Source organism: Procambarus clarkii, chromosome 87 (genome assembly GCF_040958095.1).
Source record: "Procambarus clarkii isolate CNS0578487 chromosome 87, FALCON_Pclarkii_2.0, whole genome shotgun sequence".
Lineage (NCBI taxonomy): Eukaryota > Metazoa > Arthropoda > Malacostraca > Decapoda > Cambaridae > Procambarus > Procambarus clarkii.
The window spans coordinates 5221916-5235762 of record NC_091236.1 but is presented as its reverse complement, the minus strand read 5'-3'; the positions used below and the strand labels follow the sequence as shown (position 1 = coordinate 5235762).

The window sequence follows — 13847 nt, the reverse complement described above, 5'->3', positions numbered from 1 at the left end:
TTGATTCCTTGCTGCTGGGTCGTGCACTTTAACACGAACCTAACCAACGCGCCCGTGTCGCGTCAGACTAGAAATAAAAATGAATTTTGGAGAAGTGATTTTTGATTTACCTCCAACAGTGAAGCATAATGTACGAAAGATTGAGAAAATTCGTGTTAGAATTATTAATCTTACTTTTTCGGTCATATTTAATAAAATATGTCTACAGGAAAGACTGCTACCAAAATATACTAATATATATATATATATATATATATATATATATATATATATATATATATATATATATATATATATATATATATATATATATATATATATATATATATATATGTCGTACCTAGTAGCCAGAACGCACTTCTCAGCCTACTATGCAAGGCCCGATTTGCCTAATAAGCCAAGTTTTCCTGAATTAATATATTTTCTCTAATTTTTTTCTTATGAAAGGATAAAGCTACCCATTTCATTATGTATGAGGTCAATTTCTTTTTATTGGAGTTAAAATTAACGTAGATATATGACCGAACCTAACCAACCCTACCTAACCTAACCTAACCTATCTTTATAGGTTAGGTTAGGTTAGGCAGCCGAAAAGGTTAGGTTAGGTTAGGTTAGGTAGGTTAGGTAGTCGAAAAACAAATAATTCATGAAAACTTGGCTTATTAGGCAAATCGGGCCTTGCATATTAGGCCGAGAAGTGCGTTCTGGCTACTAGGTACGACATATATATATATATATATATATATATATATATATATATATATATATATATATATATATATATATATATATATATATATATATATTATATATATATATATATATATATATATATATTATATATATATATATATATATATATATATTATATATATATATATATATATATATATATATATACATATATATATATATATACATATATATATACATATATATATACATATATACATATATACATATATACATATATACATATATACATATATATATATATATATATATATATATATATATATATATATATATATATATATTTATTTATTTATTTATTTATTTATTTATTTATTTATTTATTTATGTGGTACACAATATTGCTATAAATGATAACATTAGTTGAAAATCTTAAATATTAGTTTAATTGTTTCAGTTGAGGATACATTATAAAATACTGTACAATAAATGTGTTTTCCAGTGGTAGTGGCAGCCTTTACAAACATACCACCCATTGATTTGGATACAGTGCTCTTCCTGGATCATGGCCAGAGAACGCTTGGACACGTATTTGATGTTTTTGGTCCTGTCCAGGAACCATTTTATGTGGTGCGTTTTAATTCTGCTGAGCATGTGAAAGACCAGAAGATTGAAAAGGGAGATCTTGTCTATTTTGCACCGAGCACAGAGCACACCAACTATGTTCTTGTTAATGATCTAATGAGGTAAGTTAAATGTGATTTAGTTTTCATTGTACATTACTTAAAAAAAAAAAATTAATATTTCATCATTTACAGGTTTGTAATCATCATTTACAGGTTTGTAAAGTGCTTCCTGTATTTCAGTAGAGAAGCCTGGAGACTTCTCTGTTGTAGCAAGATTTTGACTGGGATCTTCCAGGCAGAATATTGTCACAGATTTTGACAGATATAGTTCATTTAATTTTGTGTCTCATATTTTTGCAGTTTGTTTAAGGTTTCTTTATGTATTCCCAATATAAATATCATTGTTTTTATATAAATATTTGTTTTCTGGAAGGGCTTCTAAGGTAGCTTGTTGCTATCTACCTGGATAGATATGAACCCTGGACCACTCACGGTCATCAACCTGTTCTACAATACTTAGGCCATTGGGTTTTCCTGGAGTTACTTGAAGTGTGTGTGTGTGTGTGTGTGCATTGTACAGTGATTCCTTGCTCTTTGGAGTTGGTCGCTTCGGGTTCTGGCTTGGCTGGATTCTTATAGAGGATGGGTTCTTTTTGTGGGCCCATGGTGGCCGGCCCAGTCATGGTTTCAGGTGCTTCAATGTTCGGTGTCCGAACCTGGGTGTTTTTCTGTGGCTCCGCCTCTTGCAGCAGGTCGATCCGGTGAGTTACCTAACTAATTCACCTTGCTCCTCCACATTTAACGTCTAGCATTTCTGACGCATGTGAATTACCATTTATATGTTGATCAGGTGGCTTCTTTGATGGTGTCCCACCTGTGGTCTCTGTCTCTTGGCGATCTTTCTGCCATTTTCTTTCTCTTCTTCTGTGTTGGACCAGGTTGTTTGAACGGGGGGTCCTCCTCAAAGTCATCTCCTCAGTCCAAGAGACTTTGTGGGTTCAAATAGCACTATAGGGCCTGTGTCAGGTTAGGTTAAGGGTGTTTTTTTCTGTGGAGGGATGCAAGTACTAAGTGGTCTTTAAGTGACTTCCCTCGCTTAACATAGGGGGATTATTGAGCAAAGTTCCTCCAGGATGGGTGTTCACCGTATTTGAGTCTCAGTCAGTCCCATAGGTCCGTTAGGGTGTCCCTTAAAGGGCATGCTAGGCTCTTGAAGTACATTGCCAGGAGAATCCATCTTGACTTGTCTTCCCCTCGGGCTGGGGGCTGGAGGAGCTGTTGTCTCGTTTTCAGTCTTAATTTTGACTGTGCAGCATCAGATACTTGCCCTGGGTAGCCTCGGGCACTGAACCAGTGGTCCTGTGGAGTAAGAGTGTCAGCTTGGCTGTTGATCCTCTTGACCCTCAGGCCTAATAAGTAAGGGAGAGAGTTCTTTAAGGAGGTTGGATGACTAGAGTTGTACCTGAGGTAGGTATGTAGGTTTGTGGGCTTCTTGTAGGCTTTTGTGTGTAGGAGTCTGTCCCTTTGGCCTATGTAGACTGTAGTATCCAGGAAGATTTTCTCCATTGTGCTGTGTTCCAGGGTAATTTTTAGGTTCTCGTGTGCTTTGTTCATCCAGGTGTGGAAGGACAGCAGAACCTCACGGCCGCCTGTCATCACCCCAAAGATGTCGTCCATGTACCTAAATTAGGCACCTGGCCTGTCCGGACGGGACACACTCTGAGCTTCAGATGCGGTGTGGGCGAATATTTCTGTGATCGCTACACTACTCGAGGCCCCGATTGCTGTGCCTTTGATTTGCCTGTAGGCTTTGGAGTTAAAGGTCAAGATCGTGCATCTCATTTCGTGTAGGATCGCTTCTTCTAGGAGTCTTCTTGTGGGGGTGTCCAGACTCCCGCATCTCTGAGGGGCTGGAGGATACCTGCTTGATACCTGTTTGATGGGGTTCTGGGAGTTCTTCTACTCCCCAAGCCCGGCCCGAGGCCAGGCTCGACTTGTGAGAGTTTGGTCCATCAGGCTGTTGCTTGGAGCGGCCTGCAGGCCCATACCCACCACAACCCAGCTGATCTGGAATTTCTCTTAAAAAACAGTCCAGTTTTCTCTTGAAGATGTCCACGGGTGTTCCAGCAATATTTCTTATAGTCGCTGGGAGGACGTTGAACAACCGCGGACCTCTGATGTTTATACAGTGTTCTCTGATTGTGCCTATGGCACCTCTGCTCTTCACTGGTTCAATCTTGCATTTTCTTCCATATCGTTCACTTCAGTACATTGTTATTTTATTGTGAAGATTTGGGACCTGACCCTCCAGTATTTTCCATGTGTATATTATTTGGTATCTCTCTCGTCTCCTTTCTAGAGAGTACATTTGGAGAGCTTTGAGACGATCCCAATAATTAAGGTGTTTTATCTCATCTATGCGTGCCGTATATGTTGTCTGTATTCCCTCTATTTCAGCAATCTCTCCTGTTCTGAAGGGGGAAGTGAGTACTGAGCAGTACTCAAGACGGGACAACACAAGTGATTTGAAGAGCACAACCATTGTGATGGGATCTCTGGACTTGAAGGTTCTCGTAATCCATCCTATCATTTTTCTGGCTGACGCAATACTTGCTTGGTTATGCTCCCTAAACGTTAGGTCGTTGGAGTATCATTATTCCCAAATCCTTGACATGCTGTTTTCCTACTATGGGCAGATTCGATTGTGTTTTGTACCCTGTATTATGTTTAAGATCCTCATTTTTGGCGTATCCGAGTACCTGGAATTTATCGCCGTTAAACATCATGTTATTTTCTGCTGCCCAGTCGAAAACTTTGTTAATATCTGTTTGTAGTTTATCAATGTCTTCAGCAGAGGTAATTTTCATGCTGATTTTTGTATCATCTGCAAAGGATGACACGAAGCTGTGACTTGTGTTTTTGTCTATATCTGATATGAAAATAAGGAACAGCAGTGGTGCAAGGACTGTACCTTGTGGTACAGAGCTTTTAACTGCGCTCGGACTCGATTTTACTTGATTGACTGTTACTCTTTGTGTTCTGTTCATCAGGAAATTGAGTATCCAGCGTCCTACTTTACCAGTTATGCCCATTGACCTCATTTTGTGTGCAATCACTCCATGCTCACATTTGTCGAATGCCTTTGCAAAATCTGTGTATACGACATCAGCATTATTTTTTCCTCTAATGCCTCAGTGATTTTGTCATTGTGGTTAAGTAGCTGTGAGAGGCATGATTTTCCTGCTCGAAATCCATGTTGGCCTGGATTGTGGAGGTCATTGGTTTCCATGAATCTAGTAATTACCTAAGTGTAATTACCTAAGTGTAGTTACAGGATGAGAGCTACGCTCGTGGTGTCCCGTCTTACCAGCACTCTTTGTCATATAACGCTTTGAAACTACTGACTGTCTTGGCCTCCACCACCTTCTCCCCTAACTTGCTCCAACCGTCTACCACTCTGTTTGCGAAAGTGAATTTTCATTTATTTCTTCGGCATCTGTGTTTAGCTAGTTTATATCTATGACCTCTTGTTCTTAAAGTTCCAGGTCTCGGGAAATCTTCCCTATCGATTTTATCAATTCCTGTTACTATTTTGTATGTAGTGATCATATCACCTCTTTTTCTTCTGTCTTCTAGTTTTGGCATATTTAACCCTCAAACCGCGCATATCATATATAAATGATATCCGTGACAAAACCGAAACCGCGCACATCATTTATATATGATTTCGTGTCTAGCGCTATAATTTAAACACCCTGCCTGGGATAGGGGCAGCTATAGTACAGCCACCACTGATAGTTGCCAGATACCACCTAGAAAAAAAATCCAGGCCAACATTCTTGGGTGTTAGAGTGTCAGTATTGAGCAAGCCACCAAGGCTGGCGCACGCAGCACGAGCTCACAGCACCGCTGTTCAGCTTGTGACCACAGCATCGCCTACAAATACCATAATATATATGATACTGCTATTATTTAGCAGTGATAGTATTACTGAAGCCCCCTGACTGTGATAAAACTGACCAGGATTCTGATAATAGCAGGATTGTGGTGATATTTAGCGCTGTGCTCCATGGAGGGAGGAGTAAGGCTGTGGGAGGGACGGTTGTGGCGTTGTTTTCTGACTGTGTGGGGCCACCATTTATTGACTGCACTCACCATACCAGCTTAGTGGTTCGCTATGGTGAACACAAATGTAGATACTTACATATAACGTGTGTATAGTGTGAGATAACAGCGAGAGGAGTAGGTTGGGAGCCGCCATTTTGGTGAGGGAGGAGCGTCGTCTGCACGACTTGGCATGTTGTTTACTGATGGACACTATGGTCTTTAGGCACCATACCAGCTTATTTGTTCAGGTATGGTGAATAAAACAGGTAGATACAGTGGTACCTCGGAATGCGAGTGTCCCTGTATGCGAGTTTTTCGGAAGACGAGCAGTATTTACTCCAAAAATTTGTCTCGGAAGGCGAGTTTGTTGATACGCGTACAGGCCGACCTAGCGCGTGGTGGTTCGGCGATCGTCGCCCCTCTGCCCCGCCGCCCCTCAGTTTACCATTGTCTCGCGCTCAGTGACTACCCCCACATCAATTCTTCTCGCGGATTTTCAGTGTTTTGTTGGATTTTTGGTGATTTGTCTATACAATTTGTTATTATATATCTCACCATGGGTCCCAAGAAAGCCAGTGGTAAGGATAAAGGCCAGAAAGCTCATGTGAGGATGACAATAGAGGAGAAACAAGAGATCATTCGGAAGCATGAGAACGGTACACGTGTTGTTGAACTTTGTAGGCAGTACAACAAAGCCACATCAACAATATGCACTATACTTAAGAAGAAAAATGAGATTATGGGTGCTAAAGTGGCAAAAGGAGTAAGAACATTAACGACACAAAGACCACAAATACTTGAAGAAGTGGAAAAGTTGTTATTAATTTGGATACACGACAAGGAGTTGAGGGGTGATAGTGTTTCGGAGGCCATTATTTGTGAGAAAGCCAGGGTGTTGCACGAAGACCTTCTAAAGAATACCCCTGCAACGAGTGATGCAGATACGAAAGAGTTTAAGGCAAGCAGGGGCTGGTTTGAAAAATTTAGAAAGAGAAGTGGTATCCATAGTGTTACAAGGCATGGGGAGGCAGCCAGCTCAGACAAACCAGCCGCTGGACGATTTATTGACGAATTTAAAGAGTTTGCAGAGGCTGAGGGATACCTACCGCAACAAGTGTTTAATTGTGACGAAACAGGACTGTTTTGGAAAAGAATGCCTAAGAGGACATACATTACCAAGGAGGAAAAATCCTTGCCTGGACACAAGCCTATGAAAGATAGGTTTACGCTTGTGCTGTGTTCAAATGCGAGTGGCGATTTGAAAATTAAACCCTTGCTAGTGTATCATTCTGAAAATCCAAGGGTTTTCAAACAGTATAAAGTGCAGAAAACCCATTTGTGTGTGATGTGGAAGTCTAATAAAAAAGCATGGGTGACTAGGCTTATTTTTTCGGAGTGCGTGAATGAAGTGCTGTGCCCTGCCATAGAAAAATATCTGCAGGAGAAACATTTGCCACTCAAAGCCGTGCTTCTCCTTGACAATGCTCCTGCTCATCCTCCAGGCTTGGAAGATGATTTGTTGCCTAGATACAATAAATTCCTCACAGTTAAATTCCTTCCTCCTAACACCACTCCTCTAATTCATTCAGCCTATGGACCAGAAAATCATAGCAAATTTTAAGAAACTTTATGAAAGGGCACTTTTCCGGAAATGTTTTGAAGTGACTGAAGCCACAAACCTCACCCTCAAAGAGTTCTGGAGACAGCATTTTAACATTTGTAGTGCTTTAAAACTCGTTGACAAAGCCTGGCAAGAAGTGACTCAAAGAACCCTGATCTCTGGCTGGAGAAAATTGTGGCCTGAATGTGTGAGAGAACTAGACTTTGAGGGGTTTGAGCCTATAAATGATGCGCCTATTGTTGAGGAAATTGTTAGTCTAGGCCAGCAAATGGGCTTGGAATTGGATGGTGATGATGTGGAGGAGTTGGTGGAAGAACACAACGAAGAACTGACCACCGAAGAACTCCTAGCCCTTCAACAGGAACAGCAAGCCAACGCAGCAGCTGATGATTCTGCAGTGGAGGAGGAGGTGGCAGCAGCACCAGCGAATGTCCCTTCTGCAGTAATTAAGAAGGTGTGTCAGATGTGGGAAGAGATTCAAACAACTGTTGAACAGACTCACCCAGAGAAAGCTGTAGTAGGCCGTTGTCTTAATCTTTTCAATGACAATGTGATGCCTTACTACAGAGAGAGCTTGCGAAGAAGGGAAAAGCAAGCTTCCATGGACAGATTTGTGGTGAGGAAATCGAGCAGTGAGCCTCAACCAGGACCTAGTGGCACTCAGATAAAACGTCCCAGGGAGAGCACACTAGAAAGGTCCTCACTGCCTGATGGGGACTCCCCTTCCAAACAGTAACTCCTCTCCTCCTCCCCCCTCCTCACCATCTTCCATACGCCTACAGCACTCAACAGCAAGGTAAGTAATAACTGGAACATAGTTTTGTAGGTTTATTTAGATGAATTAGGTAAATTAGGTATAAAAATTTAGTTTGATGTGGGGTTTTTGGGGTAGTCAGGAACGGATTAATTCATTTCCCTTTATTTCTTATGGGGAAATTAGCTTCGGAATGCGAGTTTTCGGAATATGAGGCGTCTCCAGGAACCAATTAAACTCGTAAACTGAGGTATGCCTGTACTTATATATAATGTGTGTATATAGCGTAATAACACCACAAACAATATTGTTGGAGGACAAATATTAGTGCGTCTGGCCTTGAGGGCGGCCGCCGATCAGCGGACTGTGTGAGTAGCTACATCTTTCTGCCTTTACTCACCATACAAGCTTAGATGTACAGTTATGGTGAACAAAACATGTAAATACGTATATATAGCGTCTGTGTATAGTGAATAAATACAGAAAGAGTATTGTGGGAGGTGAATGAGGGTGAGTGAGGTGGTCTTAAGGGAGGGAGTGGCAGTGAGTGGCTCGCTGGTGTTTGGCGGTCACTCCTCGTTGCTTTTTGACTCACAAGACCAACTTAGTAGTTCGTTATGGTGTACAAAACGTGCAGATACTTATATATAACCTGTGTATATAGTGTAACAACAGCAAAACTATTTGTTTATTGTTTTATGAACATAATAATTGAATCACTAATATGCACACCATAATTTTGAGTACAGCGATGGTTCACACATTTTATAATATAAATATACCACAATTCACTGTATGGAATAATATTAATGCAAAAAACTAAGAAAAAATCAATCAGAGACATGGGCGGAGTAGACCTCGTCTGGCGAAGGCTCTGCCAACGCCCCTTTTTTGCCACACTTCCCTACCCTATTGCGGCTAAAATATGCCACCTACGATTTTTTTGTTATTTTTTCCGTGATCAGGGAACAAAAATGAACACTTCTATGAGACGAAAGAATTTTTTGGATTTTTTTTTTGTTGCGCCTGTGGGTGTGAATTCCATTTGGGCCCCTAGCGGTTTGAGGGTTAATGCCTCTAACCTCTCCTCGTAGCTCTTGCCCTTCAGTTCTGGGAGCCACTTAGTAGCATGTCTTTGCACCTTTTCCAGTTTGTTGATGTGCTTCTTAAGATATGGGCACCACACAACTGCTGCATATTCTAGCTTTGGCCTCACAAAAGCTGTGAACAATTTCTTTAGTATATCGCCATCCATGTATTTAAAAGCAATTCTGAAGTTAGAAAGCGTGGCATAGGCTCCTCGCACAATATTCTTTATGTGGTCCTCAGGTGATAGTTTTCTATCTAGAACCACCCCTAGATCTTTCTTTATCAGAATTCTTTAAAGATTTCTCACATAATATATAGGTTGTGTGGGGTCTATGTTCTCCTATTCCACATTCCATAACATGGCATTTATTAACATTAAATTCCATTTGCCAAGTGGCGCTCCATGTACTTATTTTGTCCAGGTCTTCTTGAAGGGCATGACAATCATCTAAGTTTCTTATCCTTCCTATTATCTTAGCATCATCAGCAAACATGTTCATATAATTCTGTATACCAACTGGAAGATCATTTATGTAGGCAATAAACATCACTGGTGCAAGAACTGAACCCTGTGGTACTCCACTTGTGACATTTCTCCAGTCCGATACATTGCCTCTGATCACTGCCCTCATTTTTCTATCAGTCAGAAAAATTTTCATCCATGTTAGAAGCGTACCTGTCACTCCTCCAATATTTTCCAGTTTCCAGAACAACCTCTTATGTGGAACTCTGTCGAAAGCCTTTTTTAGGTCCAGATAGATGCAGTCAACCCAACCATATCTTTCCTGTAATATCTCTGTTGCTCGATCATAGAAACTGAGTAAATTCAATACACAGGATCTTCCAGATCGAAAACCATACTGTCTGTCTGATATTATATCATTTCTCTCCAGGTGTTCTACCCATTTAGATTTAATTATTTTTTCCAATATTTTGACTATTACACTTGTCAATGATACCGGTCTATAATTAAGGGGGTCTTCCCTGCTTCCACTTTTGTAGATTGGAACTATGTTAGCCTTTTTCCACACATCAGCTACAACTCCGGTAAACAGGGATGCCTGAAAAATCAGTTGAAGAGGAATGCTGAGCTCAGGTGCACATTCTCTCAGAACCCATGGTGAAACTCCATCTGGACCAACTGCTTTGTTCTTATTTAGCTCCTTGAGCATTTTTTCCACTTCGTTTCTAGACACCTCTATGTGCTCTATGTTGTTCTCTGGAATTCTTATTGTATCTGGTTCCCTGAAGATTTCATTTTGTACAAACACACTTTGGAACTTTTCGTTTAATGTTTCACACATTTCCTTTTCATTTTCCGTGAATCTATTTCCCATTTTCAACCTCTGAATATTATCCTTTACCTGCAATTTGTTGTTTATGAATTTATAGAATAGACCTGGTTCTGTTTTACATTTGTCTGCAATCCCTTTTTCAAAATTTCTTTCTGCCTCTCTCCTCACTGCCGTGTAGTTGTTTCTCGCATCTTTGTATCGCTGGTATGTTTGGGGGTTCAGCCTCTTCCTGTATTGATTCCATTTTTGTGTCTTTTGGTCTCTGACCCTCTCGCACTTTCTGTTGAACCAATCCTGTTTCCTAGTTCTGCTTCTCTGTTTTGGTATAAATTTTTTTGTGCCTTTATCATATATTTCACAAAACCTGACATACATCTCATTCACTTCCTTGCCTAGCAACAAGTCTGTCCAATTATACTCACTAAAAATTTTTCTAAGGTTGCCATAATGTCCTCTCCTAAAGTCAGGTTTTTCAATTGCAGTGACCTGACTCCTGATCACTCTCTCAAATACTTTTATTATGTGGGACGTTAGTGCAACTGGTCTGTAATTCTTTGCCAATGCTTTGCTACCACCCTTGTGTAGAGGGGCTATGTCTGCTGCTTTAAGCGCATCTGGTATCTTCCCTGTGTCCAAGCTCTTCCTCCACACTATACTGAGTGCCTGTGCTACTAGCACTTTGCATTTCTTTATAAATATTGAATTCCATGAGTCTGGACCCAGGGCTGAGTGCATGGGCATATTGTCAATTTCTCTTTCAAAATCTGCCACGCTCGTGTTGATATCAGTTATATTTACAGGTGTTTGAGTATCATTCATAAAGAAATTGTCCGAATATTCCACTTTCATGCTGAGTATCAGAGTGCTAAACATATCCTCATACTGCTTTTTTAGGATTTCACTAATTTCTTTGTTATCCTCAGTGTATGAACCTTCACTAATGTTATTTTCTGCTGCTCAATTGAAAACTTTGTTGACATCTGCTTATAATTTTTCAATGTCGTCAGCAGAGGTAATTTTCATGCTGATTTTTTGTGTCATCTGCGAAGGATGACACGAAGCTGTGACGTGTATTTTTGTCTATATCTGATATGAGAATAAGGAACAGTAGCGGTGCAAGGACTGTACCTTGAGGATCTTCCAGGATCCTGTCCGGACGTTTTGGTCCATCCTGGACCATTCTCAAGTTCGGTCCATCCTGGACCATTCTCAAGTTCGGTCCATCCTGGACCATTCTCAAGTTCGGTCCATCCTGGACCATTCTCAAGTTCGGTCCATCCTGGACCATTCTCAAGTTTGGTGCATCCTGGACCATTCTCAAGTTTGGTGCATCCTGGACCATTCTCAAGTTTGGTCCATCCTGGACCATTCTCAAGTCGATTGACTCAAGTCAATCGACTTGAGAATGGTCCAAGACGGACCGAAACATCGTCGTCCCTTCACCTTCTAGTGTGTGGTCTGGTCAGCCTATAGTCATGTAGTTGGTTTTGAGAGTTCTCTGCAAGCCAAACCAAATAATATATATATGGGCCAGGTCTGTTTGTTAATAACTTGCTCATGGACACCTCTTGGCACATCTCTCTATACATCAGAGGTTCAGAGATTGGTTAGGTATTGTGGTGAGACAAGAGGCTTACAGCTTTTGGGCTCTCCCGTTCAGGCTGCATCTAGCTAGCACCATTGAGAAATGTCACAAATGGAGTACCACAGGGTTCAGTTCTTGCACCAGTGATGTTTATTGTCTACATAAATGATCTACCAGTTGGTATACAGAATTATATGAACATGTTTGCTGATGATGCTAAGATAATAGGAAGGATAAGAAACTTAGATGATTGTCATGCCTTTCAAGAAGACCTGGACAAAATAAGTATATGGAGCACCACTTGGCAAATGGAATTTAATGTTAATAAATGCCATGTTATGGAATGTGGAATAGGAGAACATAGACTCCACACAACCTATATATTATGTGAGAAATCTTTAAAGAATTCTGATAAAGAAAGATCTAGGGGTGGTTCTAGATAGAAAACTATCACCTGAGGACCACATAAAGAATATTGTGCGAGGAGCCTATGCCACGCTTTCTAACTTCAGAATTGCTTTTAAATACATGGATGGGGATATACTAAAGAAATTGTTCACGACTTTTGTTAGGCCAAAGCTAGAGTATGCAGCTGTTGTGTGGTGCCCATATCTTAAGAAGCACACCAACAAAGTGGAAACGGTGCAAAGACATGCTACTAAGTGGCTCCCAGAACTGAAGGGCAAGAGCTACGAGGAGAGGTTAGAGGCATTAAATATGCCAAAATGAGAAGACAGAAGAAAAAGAGGTGATATGATCACTACATACAAAATAGTAACAGGAATTGATAAAATCGATAGGGAAGATTTCTTGAGACCTGGAACGTTAAGAACAAGAGGTCATAGATATAAACTAGCTAAACACAGATGCCGAAGAAATATAAGAAAATTCACTTTCGCAAACAGAGTGGTAGACGGTTGGAACAAGTTAGGTGAGAAGGTGGTGGAGGCCAAGACCGTCAGTAGTTTCAAAGCGTTATATGACAAAGAGTGCTGGGAAGACGGGACACCACGAGCGTAGCTCTCATCCTGTAACTACACTTAGGTAATTACACTTAGGTAATTACCATCCACTCCACCTATAAAAAAAAAACATGGGTTGACCCTTCAGGAAACATTTTCCTGCTGCAGGTGGAGTGGATAAAACTAATGTTCAACTCATGTCATGCTCCACAAACAACACTGAATTGGTAAGTACAAAATTTTTTAGTTTTTTATATAGTTTATATTGTTGTTTATACAGTACTTTATTGTATTGTATTTGCAATATTGTTCTTCAATTTGCCCTTGTATGCATATATCCATCTAAAGCATTTTATTAGAAACAATTTCAAACCAAAATGAATGCTGTAACACGAATATTGACATTAGCAACCAGAAAATATACTAAACATTTGTGGGTGGGAATTGGGGGTGTAGAGGATGGGCGTCTGGGCACTCCCTCGTGGGTAACACTTGGCCCGTCTTCAACTTGCCGGCGGGTGGAGTGTGACCAGATTTTTTATTTTATATGCATATACGCCTCTAGAGAATTCTATTGCAAACCCATTGATACCAAAATGAAAGACCTAGGACGAAAATTGAGGTGACCAAAGTGAAAAGAGTACACATTTTATCACTCTTGCGCACTCCCAGGTCACTCGCTCGCACTTTCTCTGTTTGCTGTGGGTGGTAAGCCGGACTTTTGGAGTTTATATGAATTTATTCCTCTAGAGAATTCTATTGCGAAGACATTGATACCAAATTGAATATCTTAGGACGAGAATTCAGGTGACAAAGTTGAAAAGAGTATACACTTCTCAGAATTACCGTACGCTCCCGTGGAATGCCCAAACCCACCCGGGGTAGTGGGGGAGGTCGTGCGCCCAGAGTGCAAAAGTGTTAATACACATTTGCTGTTTATAGCTCCTTTCATTTAAAAACTGTGTATTAAAATGCCACATTTTATTTATGATGGAACAGTGTGGATAGATTAATTATAGGGAAATAAGCAGTGGAGCAGTTGTGAGCGAGGGAATGTCGACCGGCTGTTTCAGACTACTGCTTCTATCCTTCTCCAGTCTCCCAAGTTACCCCAT

The 13847-nt window shown here is 40.5% G+C and overlaps 1 protein-coding gene across 1 annotated transcript in view; it reads left to right on the top strand.

The window, feature by feature from the left end:
• The window catches only part of LOC123746992 (uncharacterized), a 55337-nt gene that overhangs the window by 29765 nt on the left and 11725 nt on the right, over positions 1-13847 (top strand). The window contains exon 5 of the mRNA XM_045728904.2: positions 1196-1439. Within this exon, the coding sequence (XP_045584860.2) occupies positions 1196-1439 (244 nt within the window). The remainder of the gene's footprint in view (positions 1-1195; positions 1440-13847) is intronic.